Source organism: Netta rufina (genome assembly GCF_964035555.1).
Source record: "Netta rufina genome assembly, chromosome: 3".
In the NCBI taxonomy this organism is placed as follows: Eukaryota; Metazoa; Chordata; class Aves; order Anseriformes; family Anatidae; genus Netta; species Netta rufina.
In genome coordinates, this window is record NC_140125.1 from 114,128,130 (window position 1) to 114,142,809 (window position 14,680).

Sequence of the window (14,680 nt, forward strand, 5' to 3'; positions counted from 1 at the left end):
AGGACAAAAAAAATTACCTAAGGAAAAAAAATGAATTCTAATTCAAACAGATATATATATATAAAAGGAAAAGATAGAAATATTTTAGATTTTCATAATTAATTGGAATGTAAAGCTTTTATCCCACGTAACTAAAATACATGAATTGCTGTCCTTGTTCCTCTGCTTCTGTAACGCATTTTAGCCTTCAAAAATCTTAGTTCCTCACCACATTCTCCACCTCTAAATCATCTCTGTTCTGAAATCCCTTCTCTAAACTCCCCCATTCCATTTACACATTTGCAATCCATGTAATTTGCTGCTCTTTGAGCTCCCTTACCATTGGCCCAGTTATTCTCACTCTACCCTAGAGCTCCTTCCTCCAATCCCTCTTCTAGACTGTTTCTCTTCAAAGTTTTTCTGTCTCTACTGACCTTACCACAGTCTGTGTGTCCATGTGCTCCCCGAATCCCTTCTGCAGATTTGACTGCTCCTCACTTCCTGGTTCTCTCTTCTTGATTACTACATGTACAACAGAACTCCAAGAGTAGCCACCCTGCCCAGACTCATCCTTAAAAGGCCGATTTTCATTTGATTGTATTCCCAAACATCACTGAGCCTCAAATTTTCTTGTCTTACAATCTACCTCACCAAAATACTAGCAGAAAGGGAGCCTTGACACTAGCTCCTTTTCCATTTATGAACAGGAAAGTTGGCAAGTTCCTTCACTCAATGGCTCTAGTCTTCAAACAGCCACCACTGAACCTACAATACTAGACAAAGAATAGTAGAGGCAGAAGAGCTTCTTTTTATACAATAGTAACCACTAAAAGCTGCTCTTTCTTTCAGAGAGATGTCCACCTCAAAGGTCTACAGCCACTCCTGTTTGCTGCACAGCACCCACAGCCAGGAAAGATCAACCAGAGTTAATCTCCATCTTGGGTTTCAGAGCAACTAATGACACTGAGAACCCCTTCTCTCTGTTTTGCCAAACAAACACAACTTTAATTGACATCATCAATACATTATATAACACTTTAGTCAAGCCGTAACTCTGTAGAGTTGACTTTAATTCCTTTAGTAGAAAAAAAAATTAGAGTTGTAGGAAATAAAACTATACACCTGTAATTAACTATTTGACATCATTTATATATAAACAACATGCAATTCTGGGCAGTTATCCCCATACCTAGGAACTTTTGTACAAAGGAAAAGCATTATCAGGGTGAAGACGAAGACCAATGAAAATTTGATTACTCCACAATCTATGTAGCAGTTTGCCTATCAAGCACCCATTTGATGTTTCTGTGATGATAATAATAATAGATTCCAAATCTTCAGCAGGAAAGCCATGCACAACTATCAGTATATCCCTCATATACACGCTCTTGTAGACTTCATTTTCATCTAACAAAATTTACTGTATTTACCTGTTGTAATCAACTCACCTCTTGAAAATAATTAGCAGTGCCTTCAATTACCTACAACACAGTTAGGCAGTCATACGCTCCTCACAATTCTAGAGACTTTGACCAATTAATTGGACTAATCCAGTAGGCTGCATGAAGAGCATCTTAACATCCTCCATTAATTGGTAGCGACTATTGAAAGCCAATTCCCATAAAGGAAAATACAGTTAAATTTATAACTGCTTTTCTAAGTTTTAGCATAATAACGTACGCGTTGCAGACAGGAAGCAACTAGTGCATGTGACAGAGTAGAAAGCAGCATGCAGATACATACCTGTCAATATACGTGTATACATGCACTAAACAAATCTCAACGCTCAACCAACAGATAACAGATCACCTCATATTATAGAGAAAATAGCTTTTTTTTTTCCTTTAAAAATGTAATAAAAACTTTATAAAAAGTTATTTTTTATTACAAAAATAGAAATTCTACTTCTTTCCAGCTTCTTGGGCAGAAATTTCTTTTCAGAAAAAGAGTATTTTTTAAAGTTCCATGTTTCATGCTTAAAATTACTTTCGGACATAATCAGCAAGCATTAGTACAGACGTGTGAAATGTTTGCCATTGGAGGCGCCTGCAATTTTGCACAATTTTCAACCAAGGTACTCACATGCACATTTATTTGCAGAGTTGGGCCACACCGTCATTGTGGGTTTTTGTTTGTTCCGAAATGCCTCTTCAACTCTAGCTTCTGTTTTCCGTACAGTGGAACCATGAGGATTTATTTGTTCTGCTGTTACTGATAAGCCTGCATACAGAAGATAACCATACCTATTTAAATAAACCAAGCTGAAAAAAATCTACTGAATTTTAAAATAAAGTTGGAATACCATGCTGCAATAAGAACACATCAATTAATATTTAGTTGGACATTCAAAAGAAAGATTAGAATCAAGAATATTTGTTTTCTACTGACAAAATAACTTACTTGCTGCATGGTCTTAAAACCGTCAGCTCTGACGACTTAGAAAAATATGACTTTCTCACATTTGGGTCCCCAAAGATTGCACTCTTATCTACATTTCCTCTATAAAACAAATTTGTATTGACAGTTTCAATTTTTCTTAATTTTAACCAGATAATTTAAAATAAGTAGCGATTCATAATGGCATGGTATGCCATGTCAAAAGGAGTATGTGAAGAGAGACTTGCACTGTCATCATGATCTATGTTATGTAAAATGGATCCACTTCAGAGTCAATATGAGCTCTGAGATTAAGAAAAATATGATTCTGCTTTTAACAAAAAGTCTGTTGTGCTTTCTGTAACACAAGTTCATCTCATAGCTTCTACCATTTTCCAGGATTTTTAAATTCTGGAAATGTGCACTTAATATTGGTTACACACATATTAAAGATATAACCACAATTATGAAGTTTCGTACTTCACTAGAACTTCGTATCCATCCACTATAAGTCGTCTTAAATGTCATACCACATCTCCAAAAGTAACCAGAACAAAATGACCAAGAGCAGGAAAGAAACTCTACAACTGACAGAAGCAGAAATTAAAAGATTCACAAAGGAACTCTCACCTAACAGTCAATAGGTAAAGCACACGTTTCTAGGTACTAGTAAAAGTATTTTAAGCTACATATCAAATAAATTTCTTTACTCAAAACACCCATCACTTCTACCTTGTTATCTGCTGGTTTCAACAAGAAGCTGCAAATTCCAAAATCTAGTATACTTATTTTTTGATTTACCAACTTAGAATTTGTTATCCTTAGATATCCTAGATATCCTCTTTCAACAACAGCACCTCATTTCTGTAATACAAGAACAAGAGATTCTAGTTTAACTTCCAGACACTAATTCTGTTACACAGTTTATCATTTTGTTACACTGCAGTACTTTGAGACTCGTCACCAGTCCCAGTACTAACTAAAAATAGCAGATCTGACAAAAGTATAGAAAAGGTACATCTATTCAATACATACTTCTGTTTGGAATTGTGGTGAAAAAATAGCAATGCAGAAAATACCTTCCATTTTAAAGCTATGTACGATTGCTAAACAACTTGCCAAGATAATTGTGAAGAAAATGGATAGAGAACTTTTTAGCCTTATCTTCAGTAGTTCCTGTTAATAAATTAAGAGCTAATAAATGGCACAATTCAGAAAAATCAATGGCTTTCCAACTGGGCAAAGTTTAAAAAGCCTACAAATGTGTGTCACTGGCCTTCTAAACTCCTCTGAGATTAGAAATGCTTGACAAAATTGCCAGAGAATTGGTCAGTAGCCTCCCAGAGATCAGCTTGTTCGATTCCATGCAAATCTCACGTTGAATGTTGAAGTTCTTCCAAACTTCGCCAAGAAAATGTTGGCCAAGATCTGAGTTTGAGGTGTGTTCTTCCTGTCAAGAGGGCAAGTTTCCGTTCTGATGGTCGTATCCACCTACCCTGACTCAATCTCAAACCATAACACTACTTCAACCTCTCCTGAACCTGTATTAATGTAAATTTATGCTCAGTCCAAGAGCTGCTAGTAGATTCATACAGCAAATATCTGGACTTGCCCCTCTCATTGTCCAACATTGGCATTATTGCCCTTCTTTTACAAGGGTCCTGTAGGCAGGCTAAAAATTTTAATTCCAGTAAGGCGTTATGGTAAGATCCTTGAACAAGCTGAGTCCAGATACCTACTTGGTGAAACATGGGCACAAAGTCTCTTTTCTTCCACCAGACTTTACACATCAAGGGAAGGAATTAATCTTTAAAGGAAGATTAAGAGAGATGCTTAGGGCACTCCAACCTGAAAAAAGGCAAGTTGTGCATTATACCAGAATGCCCACTCTCCGTGACCTGTCTCAACATTCATTTAAGGCCTTGCTTGGAAATCTCTTGTTTATATTATAAAGAAGTACTTCAGCATTCAGTTACTCACACAGTCTCGTATACTAGTTAGGAACAAGGCTGGCTGCCCGTTTCAACATGATTTCATTGGGTAGATCCACTCAGGCAACAGCCTGGTATGAGTAATGACCCTTGCATGCAGGCAATGAGTTGCACAGAAATCTGTCTACACTGCTTACATATATATATTTTTTTTTTGGTTGGTTGGTTGGTTGTTTTTCCCCCAACTAGATCAACACTGAAACAATTCACTATTTCAAAGCATACTCTTATTGTGAAGCAGAGGAACAGAATGCCATCTAGGGATCACTCCTATACCTGGCCTTCTGGTAATCAGTCCAACGAAGAAAACAGAAGTCCCTTAACAGCCTTGTGGACATCCAATCCAAAATAGAAAATACAAGCACATGCCTTTGCTGTCCCTCGTGCTCTAAACAGGGTATGTCAGAAGCCTAGAACAGTAGATGCACTGTGATTTTATGGGTCTAATGTCTTGCTGAGCATATTCTGTTGGGCAAAATGGGAGTAATGGCAAGGGTGATCAACTTCTGTATGCCTTCCACCCAATACAACTACCAGTTCCAAGATTACATGCCTGAAGTGCTATCTTCTTGATGTTCTACATCACAGTATTTGACAATACTCATGCTCCAGGGATAGGACAATCTCTTGGGCTTGTCTTTCAGCTTGAGTTTTCCTCATACCTCAAGAGCTGCATGCTTTTTCCTCATTCATAACCAGTTAATCCAACACATCTTCTTCCATGCATTCCAAATCTTCCATCCCTGCTAATCCAGTACATGATCTTGGCCTTCCGCACTCTGCTGCTGGACCATCCAGGGCTCATTTGTTCATGAAACTAACAGAATGTGGTCCAAAAGGACAAGCCTCTTTGAAACATGACTTGCAGGTTATCTGTGACCCTGTAACTGTCTCTGTGCCAATGTCTGAAATGCACTTGGAAGCCCATCCACTGTCATGTGTCAGTCAGCTCTTGTCAGCCACAAACTGCTGCTGCTAGTCATAAACCTGTACATGTATCTGAAGGTCCACTTACCAGCATCAGACACCAACAGTACGCTTTTTCTGATGTAAAAAGTTCATAGCATGACAACATCAGCCTTAATTACAGCTTCTGAACACCCACCTCTTGCAAGATCAGCAGGTTTTGCCCCCAGAAGTTTGTATTATTTGGTCGCTGCCGCCAAAAGGAGGGCAGCATTCCAGTCAGCTCTTGGGAGGCTTGCAAGGAGCAACTACAAGCTACAGAGTCACCCTCTGTAACAAAGAGCTCTTACACACAGTTACTTTTAACCTCGGAAGCAATAACCTTTTGCAATCATGGGGGACTCACAATGGATAATTAACTGAGCATAACTCTCAGCGTGACACTAAGGCCAGAATTGTGAACAGTCTTACACTTTTAATAGGAAAGTACAGAAGAGAAAAGAAGGCATTATATTAGTTCAATTTTACAACCATGGTGAATTACAATTGGTTCTCTTATCCACAATCCAAGACGCGCATTGGAAACTTGTACAGAATTAGACAAAAATGCATGACTGAATGGGAAAATAAAAGGAACCCTATCTGTTTAAACCTGAAAAAGAGAAAGCCTACAGACACTTGCATAGTTCAAAGACATTTATTAATAAAGGGTCTTCAGTCTACTGAAAAAAGTATTTCAGGAACCTGCAAACAGCAGTTAAGACTGGCCAAATTCTACCTAGAAATCAATGCTTTTTTTTTTTTTTTTTAAACCAAAGCAAGAGCTGAAGCAGAAAACAACTTAGCAAGGCAAAGCTAGAATTACTGAAATCAGTAAGCCTTAAATCAGCACGAGTTTTGATTCTGATGTTATACTTCAGTAGTTTTCAACCTTTTCCAATTTTCACAAAAAAAATCCAGGAGGTACAGAAACTTTCATGTAAACGAAGACCTGCTGGCAGTGTGTTTGGGTTTTCAATTACCTCTTGTGGTTACTTTAGAAGCCGTCCACAGCCTTGGAAGTCTGTGGACTGCAAGCTGAAAACAACTGCAGTGATTTAAACAAAAACTGAGTCACTGATATCCTCCAATGGAGGGAGCTGTATTTCCTGGTTTGGGACTAGTAGACTGTCAAACCTCATTTTCCCCTCAGTGTGGATTTAACAGGTATTTCTTGATCCAATAAGTCAACATAGTATCACTAGACGTACATTTGTAAACATGCTAGGGTGAAAGGAAAATCCACTGTTTTAAATGTCATTCACCTTGTTCTTAATTTTTACTATGCTGCATTACAGGGCACTTTTAGAACACAGCTCTGGTGTCACCACACCTTCAATTAGCATAGCAGTCCTAATGTTTATCTGTTCACTGTGTTCAACAGTGCTTTTTGTAGCAACATGCTATCCATCCTTCTTTACAGAGGGATTGTGCAGTATCAGACCCAGTCACACAGTTGGAAGGAAGAAGTAGACAAGTTTCAAGTTCAGTCAACCTTTAACAGCTACTGCCTGAGTCCCACATGCACTCCATTTTTCATCTTAAATTTAAATTTTCTTATGGACGTTTGTAAATTGTCTTCTATCTTACTTATGTTGAGCTATAACAAATGAAGCTAAACATACCTCTTTTTCTTCTTGCTTCCTTGATTTCTTCACACATCTTATTAAATTCTGGATCCAGTTCAGCAGCAATGATAGCATGAGCAGTGTCCTTCAACGTACAAGCTCTGTGTCTAATTATTTTATCTAGACAAAACAGGACAGCACATTTGTAAAGTATTTTAATAAATGTGATAAAATTTATCATTTGCGTGTAGGTTTGTATTGTATATTACAACATTGATATAGATGAAACTAGAAAGTGTTATAAATGTATGAAAATAGAGATGGATCAATACCATAGCATGCTCAAAAATTACAACCCAACTATTTAAAAGTAGTTTTCCAAAGTACAAATTGTTAACTCAATCAACAGTGGCATTTCTAAAACAAATGAGAACAGTGAAAGATGAACACACTTAAATCAAGTTGCAATTCTTCAGAACTTGCTAAAATCAGCAGGGTCTAGCCAGTTTCCAAAGACAGAACTAAACAGAATAACTGAGTACGCTGTGGTGTCCCAAGTAACAAGAGACTTGTCCAGGTTTAAGTTTACTCACTGAGGTCTAGTGACTTTCATATACTGCCTGCAAAACTATATTTGTCATCCCCTGAACCTGTAAGGTTGATCTGGATTACATTCCTCACTTATTACATTCCTTACTTCCTCCAAATCTTATTCTTTAATTTATATTTAACAAATACTAGAAAATCCAAAATCTTGCTTGAATGGATTACTTTATTGCTGATCTCAATTAGTTATTTCTCACTTCAATCCATTGAGGAAGAATGGCAAGCAATGAAAATGTAGCAATCTTGAAGCTCATGTCTACCTGGGGAACAGGACAAAGTACTGCCCACACTAGAAGCCTACATGTGACTCATGAAAAAACATTTGTACAGAGAAAACCTGTTCCCATGTATTTGAAATAAACAGAAGAAATTCTTCCAGTACTGTTGAAGTACTCGAAACTTGAAAAGTAATCGTAACTTAGGAAGTAAACCTGTACGTGGAGAAAACTGACATCCAGAATGCTGCTTTTCTATGAGATCTACAACACTTACTATTTACTTTTAGTACGAACGTATTTAATTTGCCAATTCATCCATACTGAATTACTTTTTCCAGCTGATGGAGATACTTCAACAGCAAACACCAATATTAATGTCTACAACATAATTTGCAGATTTAATCTGTTTTAATCATCACTAAAGACAACAATTAAGAATATCAATGAACATTTATTAAACATGGCTTATAAACTTAGAAACAGCGAATTTTACAGATGGAAAAACTGCTGAGTCAAAAAGGATACCAGTATCCAGCCCAATTGAGCCCTACATATTTTTTCTGGGGAAATCTACTACCGTTTAAATTGGCTAGAAACTAGAATCTTTTTTACCCACATGTATCAGTGAAGCATTTTGTTTTGTGATTGCAAAAAATAGATCTGCATTGTTCGCAGGTGTAGTTTTGCAATTCTAGACTTTAGAAAGTCAGTCAGAAAATAAAGTTTAACAAGTCCTCCCAAAAGGAGCAGGAAAAAAGCCTCTAGACTTTGAAGCTGTAATGAGCAAGAGGTTTAGGTTAGGTCTCAGATTTTGATTAGAAGCTTACTGTTGAAGCAACTCCCCCCAAAACAAGGTTTGTCCAGTCATACCAACATATTGTACTAACAACTCTACTTGCCTTTAACACGGTAGTTACATTACCCTACCAAAAAGCACCATCAACGTAAGCACAAATGCATTCACACTACCACAGATTACTATACCACTGGCTGTGGTATTATAGAGGTACAATTTCTCAAGTTTAGACCAGCCATTTTACTGAAGGCAACACCACAACGTGACCCCATGCTGGCAAATATTATTGAAGGGAGTATTCAATTGAGTTACTGCTTTTCTCGTGTCCTGTGATAGACAAGGCTTTCCCACAGACAATCCAAAGATGCAAATGCTAATACGTCTAATCCACAAAGGTTGTTGCTGTAAACACAGTGTCAAACAATGAAGGGCAAAGCAAAGTTCTCCTACAGAAAGATCCTGCAATTTTATAGCAAAGTATGGAGGGGTGGGAGAGGAGAACGGGTAGAAGCCAGTTTGGATATCTGTACTGCATATAAAAACCAGTACTCATCACCTTTCCAAACTGAACAGAACCAGGTATAGCATGATTCTTCTACAAACTCACGCATGAAAGAGGCAAGAATATATGCCTAGATTTTAAAAAAATTGAAATTTATAGCTTAAATAAACAGTTAATGGATTTGAACGCATCTAATGCTTACTTGGAATAGAAATGACATGCTGTTTCAGCACTGCATTCACACAAAAATCACAAGAAATCTTATATGCCAGAAGAGCAATATATCATCAGTCCGTGACAATGCAGAGGATAGAACGATCTTTCAATTACCTTCTCAATGAAGAGAAACTCCAATCTATAACTGAACAAAGAAATAGCCAGATCCATTTGTCCTAGCTCAGTCCCAAAGACAGGAAAAAACTAGAACAGTCCTGCTTTGGTTCCCTACATATACTTCCTATGTGTATTTTTGGTTCCCTAAGTATATTTCCAAAAACTCTTCCTCTTTGGACAGGATCAATGAGAAGTTCTACCACAACACGTTCCCCAAGCTGTTTTTGCTACATTATGTACTCTGAAGCACAGTATGATGATCTGACCTTCAAAGTCTGTTCTTTGGAGGTAGACGCACTGCAGGAATTCCCTGGGGTGCCAGAGAGAAGGGCACTGGTGTGATGCCCCCAAGAGCATGGTAGAGCCCCTGCCCTGTTGCTGTTGGGCAGAGAGAGGGGACCAAAAAGACAAGAGGGTTGGAAGAGTCCCAGTTCAGCATCATAGGCAACCGCCCTCCCTACCTACCTCACTTCCCCAGGTGCTCCTCCATTACTACAGGGTTTGAGGCCCTGGATCCTGAAGGAGAGGTATAGGTGAGGATGTGGTGGAAGGTCTGCCTATTTATAAGCTCATTTTTATTGTGTTCAGTTCTGGGCCCCTCAGTTCAAGGGCAGGGAACTGATTGAATGTCTAGCACAGAGCCATGAGGATGATTAAGGAAGTGAAGCATCTCCCTTAATGAAGAAAGGCTGAGGGAGCTGGGTCTCTTTAGCCTGGAGAAGAGGAGACAGAGGGGTGACCTTATTAATGTTTATAAATACGTATAGGGTGAGTGTCAGGAGGATGGAGCCAGGCTCTTCTCAGTGACATCCAGTGACAGGACAAGGGACAATGGGTGCAAGCTGGAACACAGGAGGTTCCGCTTAAATATAAGAAACTTTTTCATGGGTGACAGAGCACTGGAACAGGCTGCCCAGGGAGTTGTGGAGTCTCTTTCTCTGGAGACATTCAAAACCTGCTTGGACACATTCCTGTGTGAGCTGAACTAGGTGTCCCTGCTCTGGAAGGGGGACTGGACTAGATGATCTTTGAAGGTTCCTTCCACTCCCTACCATGCTGTCATTCTGTGGAAATTAACCAAGCCCACAGTTCCGAATGGTCTAAGAATGAGAACAAAGGATGCGTATTAATGCCAGTTTTTCCCAAAGCCCATCATTAAGTCACAAACATATGGCAGCTGCATACAGGAGGTACGCCTCATAGTCCTCACCATCTCAACAGGCACTTTTCAGAGACACTCAGAGAATCCCAAGTGTCCATCAAGGCTTTGATTAGTTCACATCAATTACGCATTAGAAGCCCTCAAGAAACATTATCAAGAACGCACTGAATCTTTTGCTGAATTTTATCAGTGTATTTTTTTTTTTTTAGTTGTAATGCAAAATGCATCCTGTATTGAAGAAATAATTACTTTTCTACAGCTATGAGCTAGTACTGGGTTCAAAAGGCACATGAAACCAGTAAAACACAACTTTGGCCATCACAACCTGACAACGGTAATTCTTTTCACCTGACACCAGCATTGCAAAGCTAAGATCTGACACTACAGGAAATGCTCTGCAAAACATTTCTGTATGAATCTGCTTGAAATTAGATTAATTCCATATCAAATCACACACTAACTGCAAATCCACAGTACGATAGCAAGCACTGATATGTAGAATTACACCATAATTTTGAAAATAACCAAGTATATCAATGTTCTCAACATTCACTTTACAGCTTAGAAGTACATGAAGAAGAACAAAGAAGAAAAACACCACCGAGAAGTCTAGGTTAAAGAAATAATTATACAGAGTACTATTCTAACCTGAAACCTGATGTCTGTTAGCAAAATAAGAAACAAAGTCTAACAACAGAACTACTGCAGCTACAGGGAACTCATCTGTTGATCAACAGCAAATTTCAAAACCTTCTATTTGACTAGACTCTACTATATCTAATCCATATACAAGACATTTGCAGGGCCGCAATAAAATCAGAAATTTGAGAAGAACAATATGGGCAATTGGGCTATAACCTGGCAAAACGATTTCACAAAATGCAATGAAATCTTTTAAATTGATTTTAAGTGAACTTTTCAATGCGTTGTAGTGCATTTGCAGAAGGACTTAGATTTCCAGGCATCACAAATATTAAATGCAACTAAATTAAAGGGCATTCCTTTTGCATTTTATATGTCTTATTGATGATTCTGGAAGCTGCCAATTAAAGGCTTTCTTTTGACAATGGATGCTGTATGGTGGCCCTTGCAAAAAAGTACACAATATGCTCCTTCCTCCGTTTTGAGCGTGAGCAGCTTTTACACACATTTCGTTCTATAAATTTTAACTGAAAGCACAGCATGATATTTTGTCAAGACAATAGCTTCTAAATCTCTCCTAACCAGCTGCAACCGACTTCTCTGCCTGATGATTTATCTTGCTTTATTTCTATCCCCAAACTGATAGCGCTTAATTTCTGTGGGTTCATTTCATATCCTAAGCCAATAAGGAAATAAAAGCAGACCACTGCCAGATTGTGTGCAGGATCCTCTGCAGAGCTCTTCAAATTACACTGCTTTTTTGTTGTGTATACAAAGTCAATTCACTGAAAAGGAGCAAATTTTAAAAGGAACTACAAAACCTATTTTATTAGAAAACAACTCTAAGTGCTGTAGCTCTTATAATGTCCCCCAGTGCTCCAAATGACTTGAAACACTAAAAGCACAGACCCTTAGGAAATTAGTTTGCTTATCCTAATTGTTATATAACACGCAGCTTATTTAGATGTTCAAATAGTAACCGAGAACGTGACTGAATACCAGGCTTTCAGTTTAGGTTGGCTGAAAATGAAGTAAATCTTACCTCCAGGATCTTTGTCTGGGTTGTACTCCAATGCATTGCTGCAGATCAGATCAATATCCGTTAGGAAATCCTTGGCTGTTAAATAGTTGTGTTTATCAATTTTGGTTATTACTGTTGATAGGTCCATTGGCTCTTTAATAACTTCAAGGTAATCTGAAACCTATAATCAAACAGCATACAGAAATGACACAGGACCATATCTGGACCAACACTGCCATTTTCACATCTTTACATTCTTATACATTCCACATACATGGCTCTAATACATTAACTAAACACAGGTTCACTAATAAATAAAATTTATGCTGAAAATTGAAGTCTTATCAGAATAAATAAAACACACGATTTCCAAAATCACCGTTCCTTCAGTAGCTCAATTTATCTTTCAAAATGGATTTAATGGTATTTTTGAGCCACAGCATTTAAACTGTGGTTTATGTTTCACAGTGTTATAACACTGTATTGAGCTAGAAAGGAAAAAACAACCAGCCTAACTCAAACCCCTAAGAAAAACTAGCAAAACTAGGGAAGGCGTATTTTATTCACCTCCTAAGCTCTCATTAAAGCGAACAATCAAATTATCATATTTTGAGTATATTCTGTTAATTAGTTCCTTCAACCCCCCTGTATAAAAAACAAGCCAGTTTTTACTGATCGAAGACATTACACTGACTTTACAGAAGGGCAGTCTAAAGAGAAAGCATTGTGTCAGAGTTCACAGATTACTACAAGCTTAGCTCATAAATGGAAATTTAGCATCCACTAGGGTACGCTGAACAGTATTTAACATAATTAATGGTACCATAAGGGGCTAAAGCTTGACAGTCAAATGTATCAGCACAGCTGCTGTAACAAAGTTCACCCAAAAAAAAGCTGTGAATTTGTTATTTACTTCTAGAAGAAAAACCTTACAGTTGCATGTTTCAATGCAAATAAGATTACAATCAATTAAAAATACTGGCAGCCTCAGGAGCAGCATTATTTTTTTTCCTTTTGAAACCACCCGTGTATGATGGTGGCTGCCAAAATAGCAAACAGTTGCATACATATTCAGATCAAACAGCAATGTCTCTGCAAGTTTTTTTTGTTTGTTTTTCAAAGTGTCTGTAGATATTCACAGTGAAATATATTACTAACATGAATGCTTTACTTCAGTGGACAGCAGTCCCAATTCCTTACATATACAACTTAAAATTTATGATGAAAAATTAAAATGGCAGTTTTATATATTTTTTTTAATTCAATGGAAAATCTCCTTATGTCTCCCTCTACAGAAACATGATGATAATTAGTTCAGTGATTGGAAAGCCAAACCATGGGCTTCCTCTTCTTGTTAACTCATCATCAGAAAGAATCATCACTGGAAATTGTAAACATTGCTCTTGAATTAGTCAGGAAAATCCTTGACTTGTCACACAGCAGCATTCCCTCTGCAATGCAAGCAGGAGTGGAACGAGCTTAACACATTTCCTCACAAAGTCAAGCAGACAGGCTCTTGTACAAAAGGATAGATCTGTGCTTAAAAGCACCAAGTGGGACAAAAAGGATTACATTTCATTTCTAGTGCCGTCATATATTAGCAGGATTTTGGCAAGTCTTTAAATAACAAATTCACATTTCATTTCTCCATCTACAAAACCAAGACACTGGTTTGTTTTTTGTTTTTGTTTTTTGTTTTTTGTTTTTTTCCATGTCCCTATTCATGCATGTTTTGATTGCAAGATCCTTGGGGGAAGAAACTACCTTTACTCTCAGTATGAAGGGGTGAAGGGGTCCCTACAATGGACCTCCAAAGCAGTTTCATAGTAAAAAATAAAAATCATTACTCCTCTGACCATGCTCACACTGTAAACTGCCACATTCAAGAGCTCGTCAGTCTTTCAAAAGCAGTTACACAACACTGATGAAAGCTCACATTAAGAGGACTGAATGGGACAATAAAAAGATGCCAGTTTAGTCAATGTGGAATTTACACTGCGAATCTGCTTTTTACAATGCTGTACTTTAAGTGTCCCATATTTGTCTCTTAATGGCTTCCAAAAGAAATATCTCGCAAGAAACAACCAACCAGAAAGAACAAAAAAATACCTCTAACTAACAAACTTGCAAAGCTTGCAGTGGGCAAGCATTTCATTTGAAAGTCAGGCTAAACCATATTCATTTCATATACTAGCATCTAGAAATAGATTTGCAGATCGAACTCTCTTATCAGTTAGGCACGCACACTCCACATTCGACCAGATAATGCCTTATAATGTGCTACCATCTGCAATTAATGGCATCCACAAGCATTACAGCTGTAATTATTCAACAATATTATTAACGCTCAATATGTTATGGAACACAGATCACTTTCCCAATATTATCAAGCACATAGGATTATTATGTTGTAAGAGCTTATGCTTTCAAATATTTCAAGTCTAATAGGGACAGGAGTAGCATTTTTAAATGCTGACTTCGGTTAGGAAATTGACAGGAATGGACACATTTTTTCAATAGGTCACTGGTACAGCCAAAGAA

The 14,680-nt window shown here is 37.7% G+C and overlaps 1 protein-coding gene across 2 annotated transcripts in view; it reads right to left on the reverse strand.

The window, feature by feature from the left end:
- The window catches only part of ATAD2B (ATPase family AAA domain containing 2B), an 81,536-nt gene that overhangs the window by 20,861 nt on the left and 45,995 nt on the right, over positions 1 to 14,680 (reverse strand). For both annotated transcript variants that reach the window (XM_084284638.1, XM_084284637.1), the window contains exons 22-24: positions 12,161 to 12,320; positions 6,917 to 7,039; positions 2,062 to 2,199 (exon numbers count right to left, since the gene is read on the reverse strand). In XM_084284638.1, coding sequence (XP_084140764.1) covers positions 2,062 to 2,199; positions 6,917 to 7,039; positions 12,161 to 12,320 — 421 coding nt within the window. The remainder of the gene's footprint in view (positions 1 to 2,061; positions 2,200 to 6,916; positions 7,040 to 12,160; positions 12,321 to 14,680) is intronic.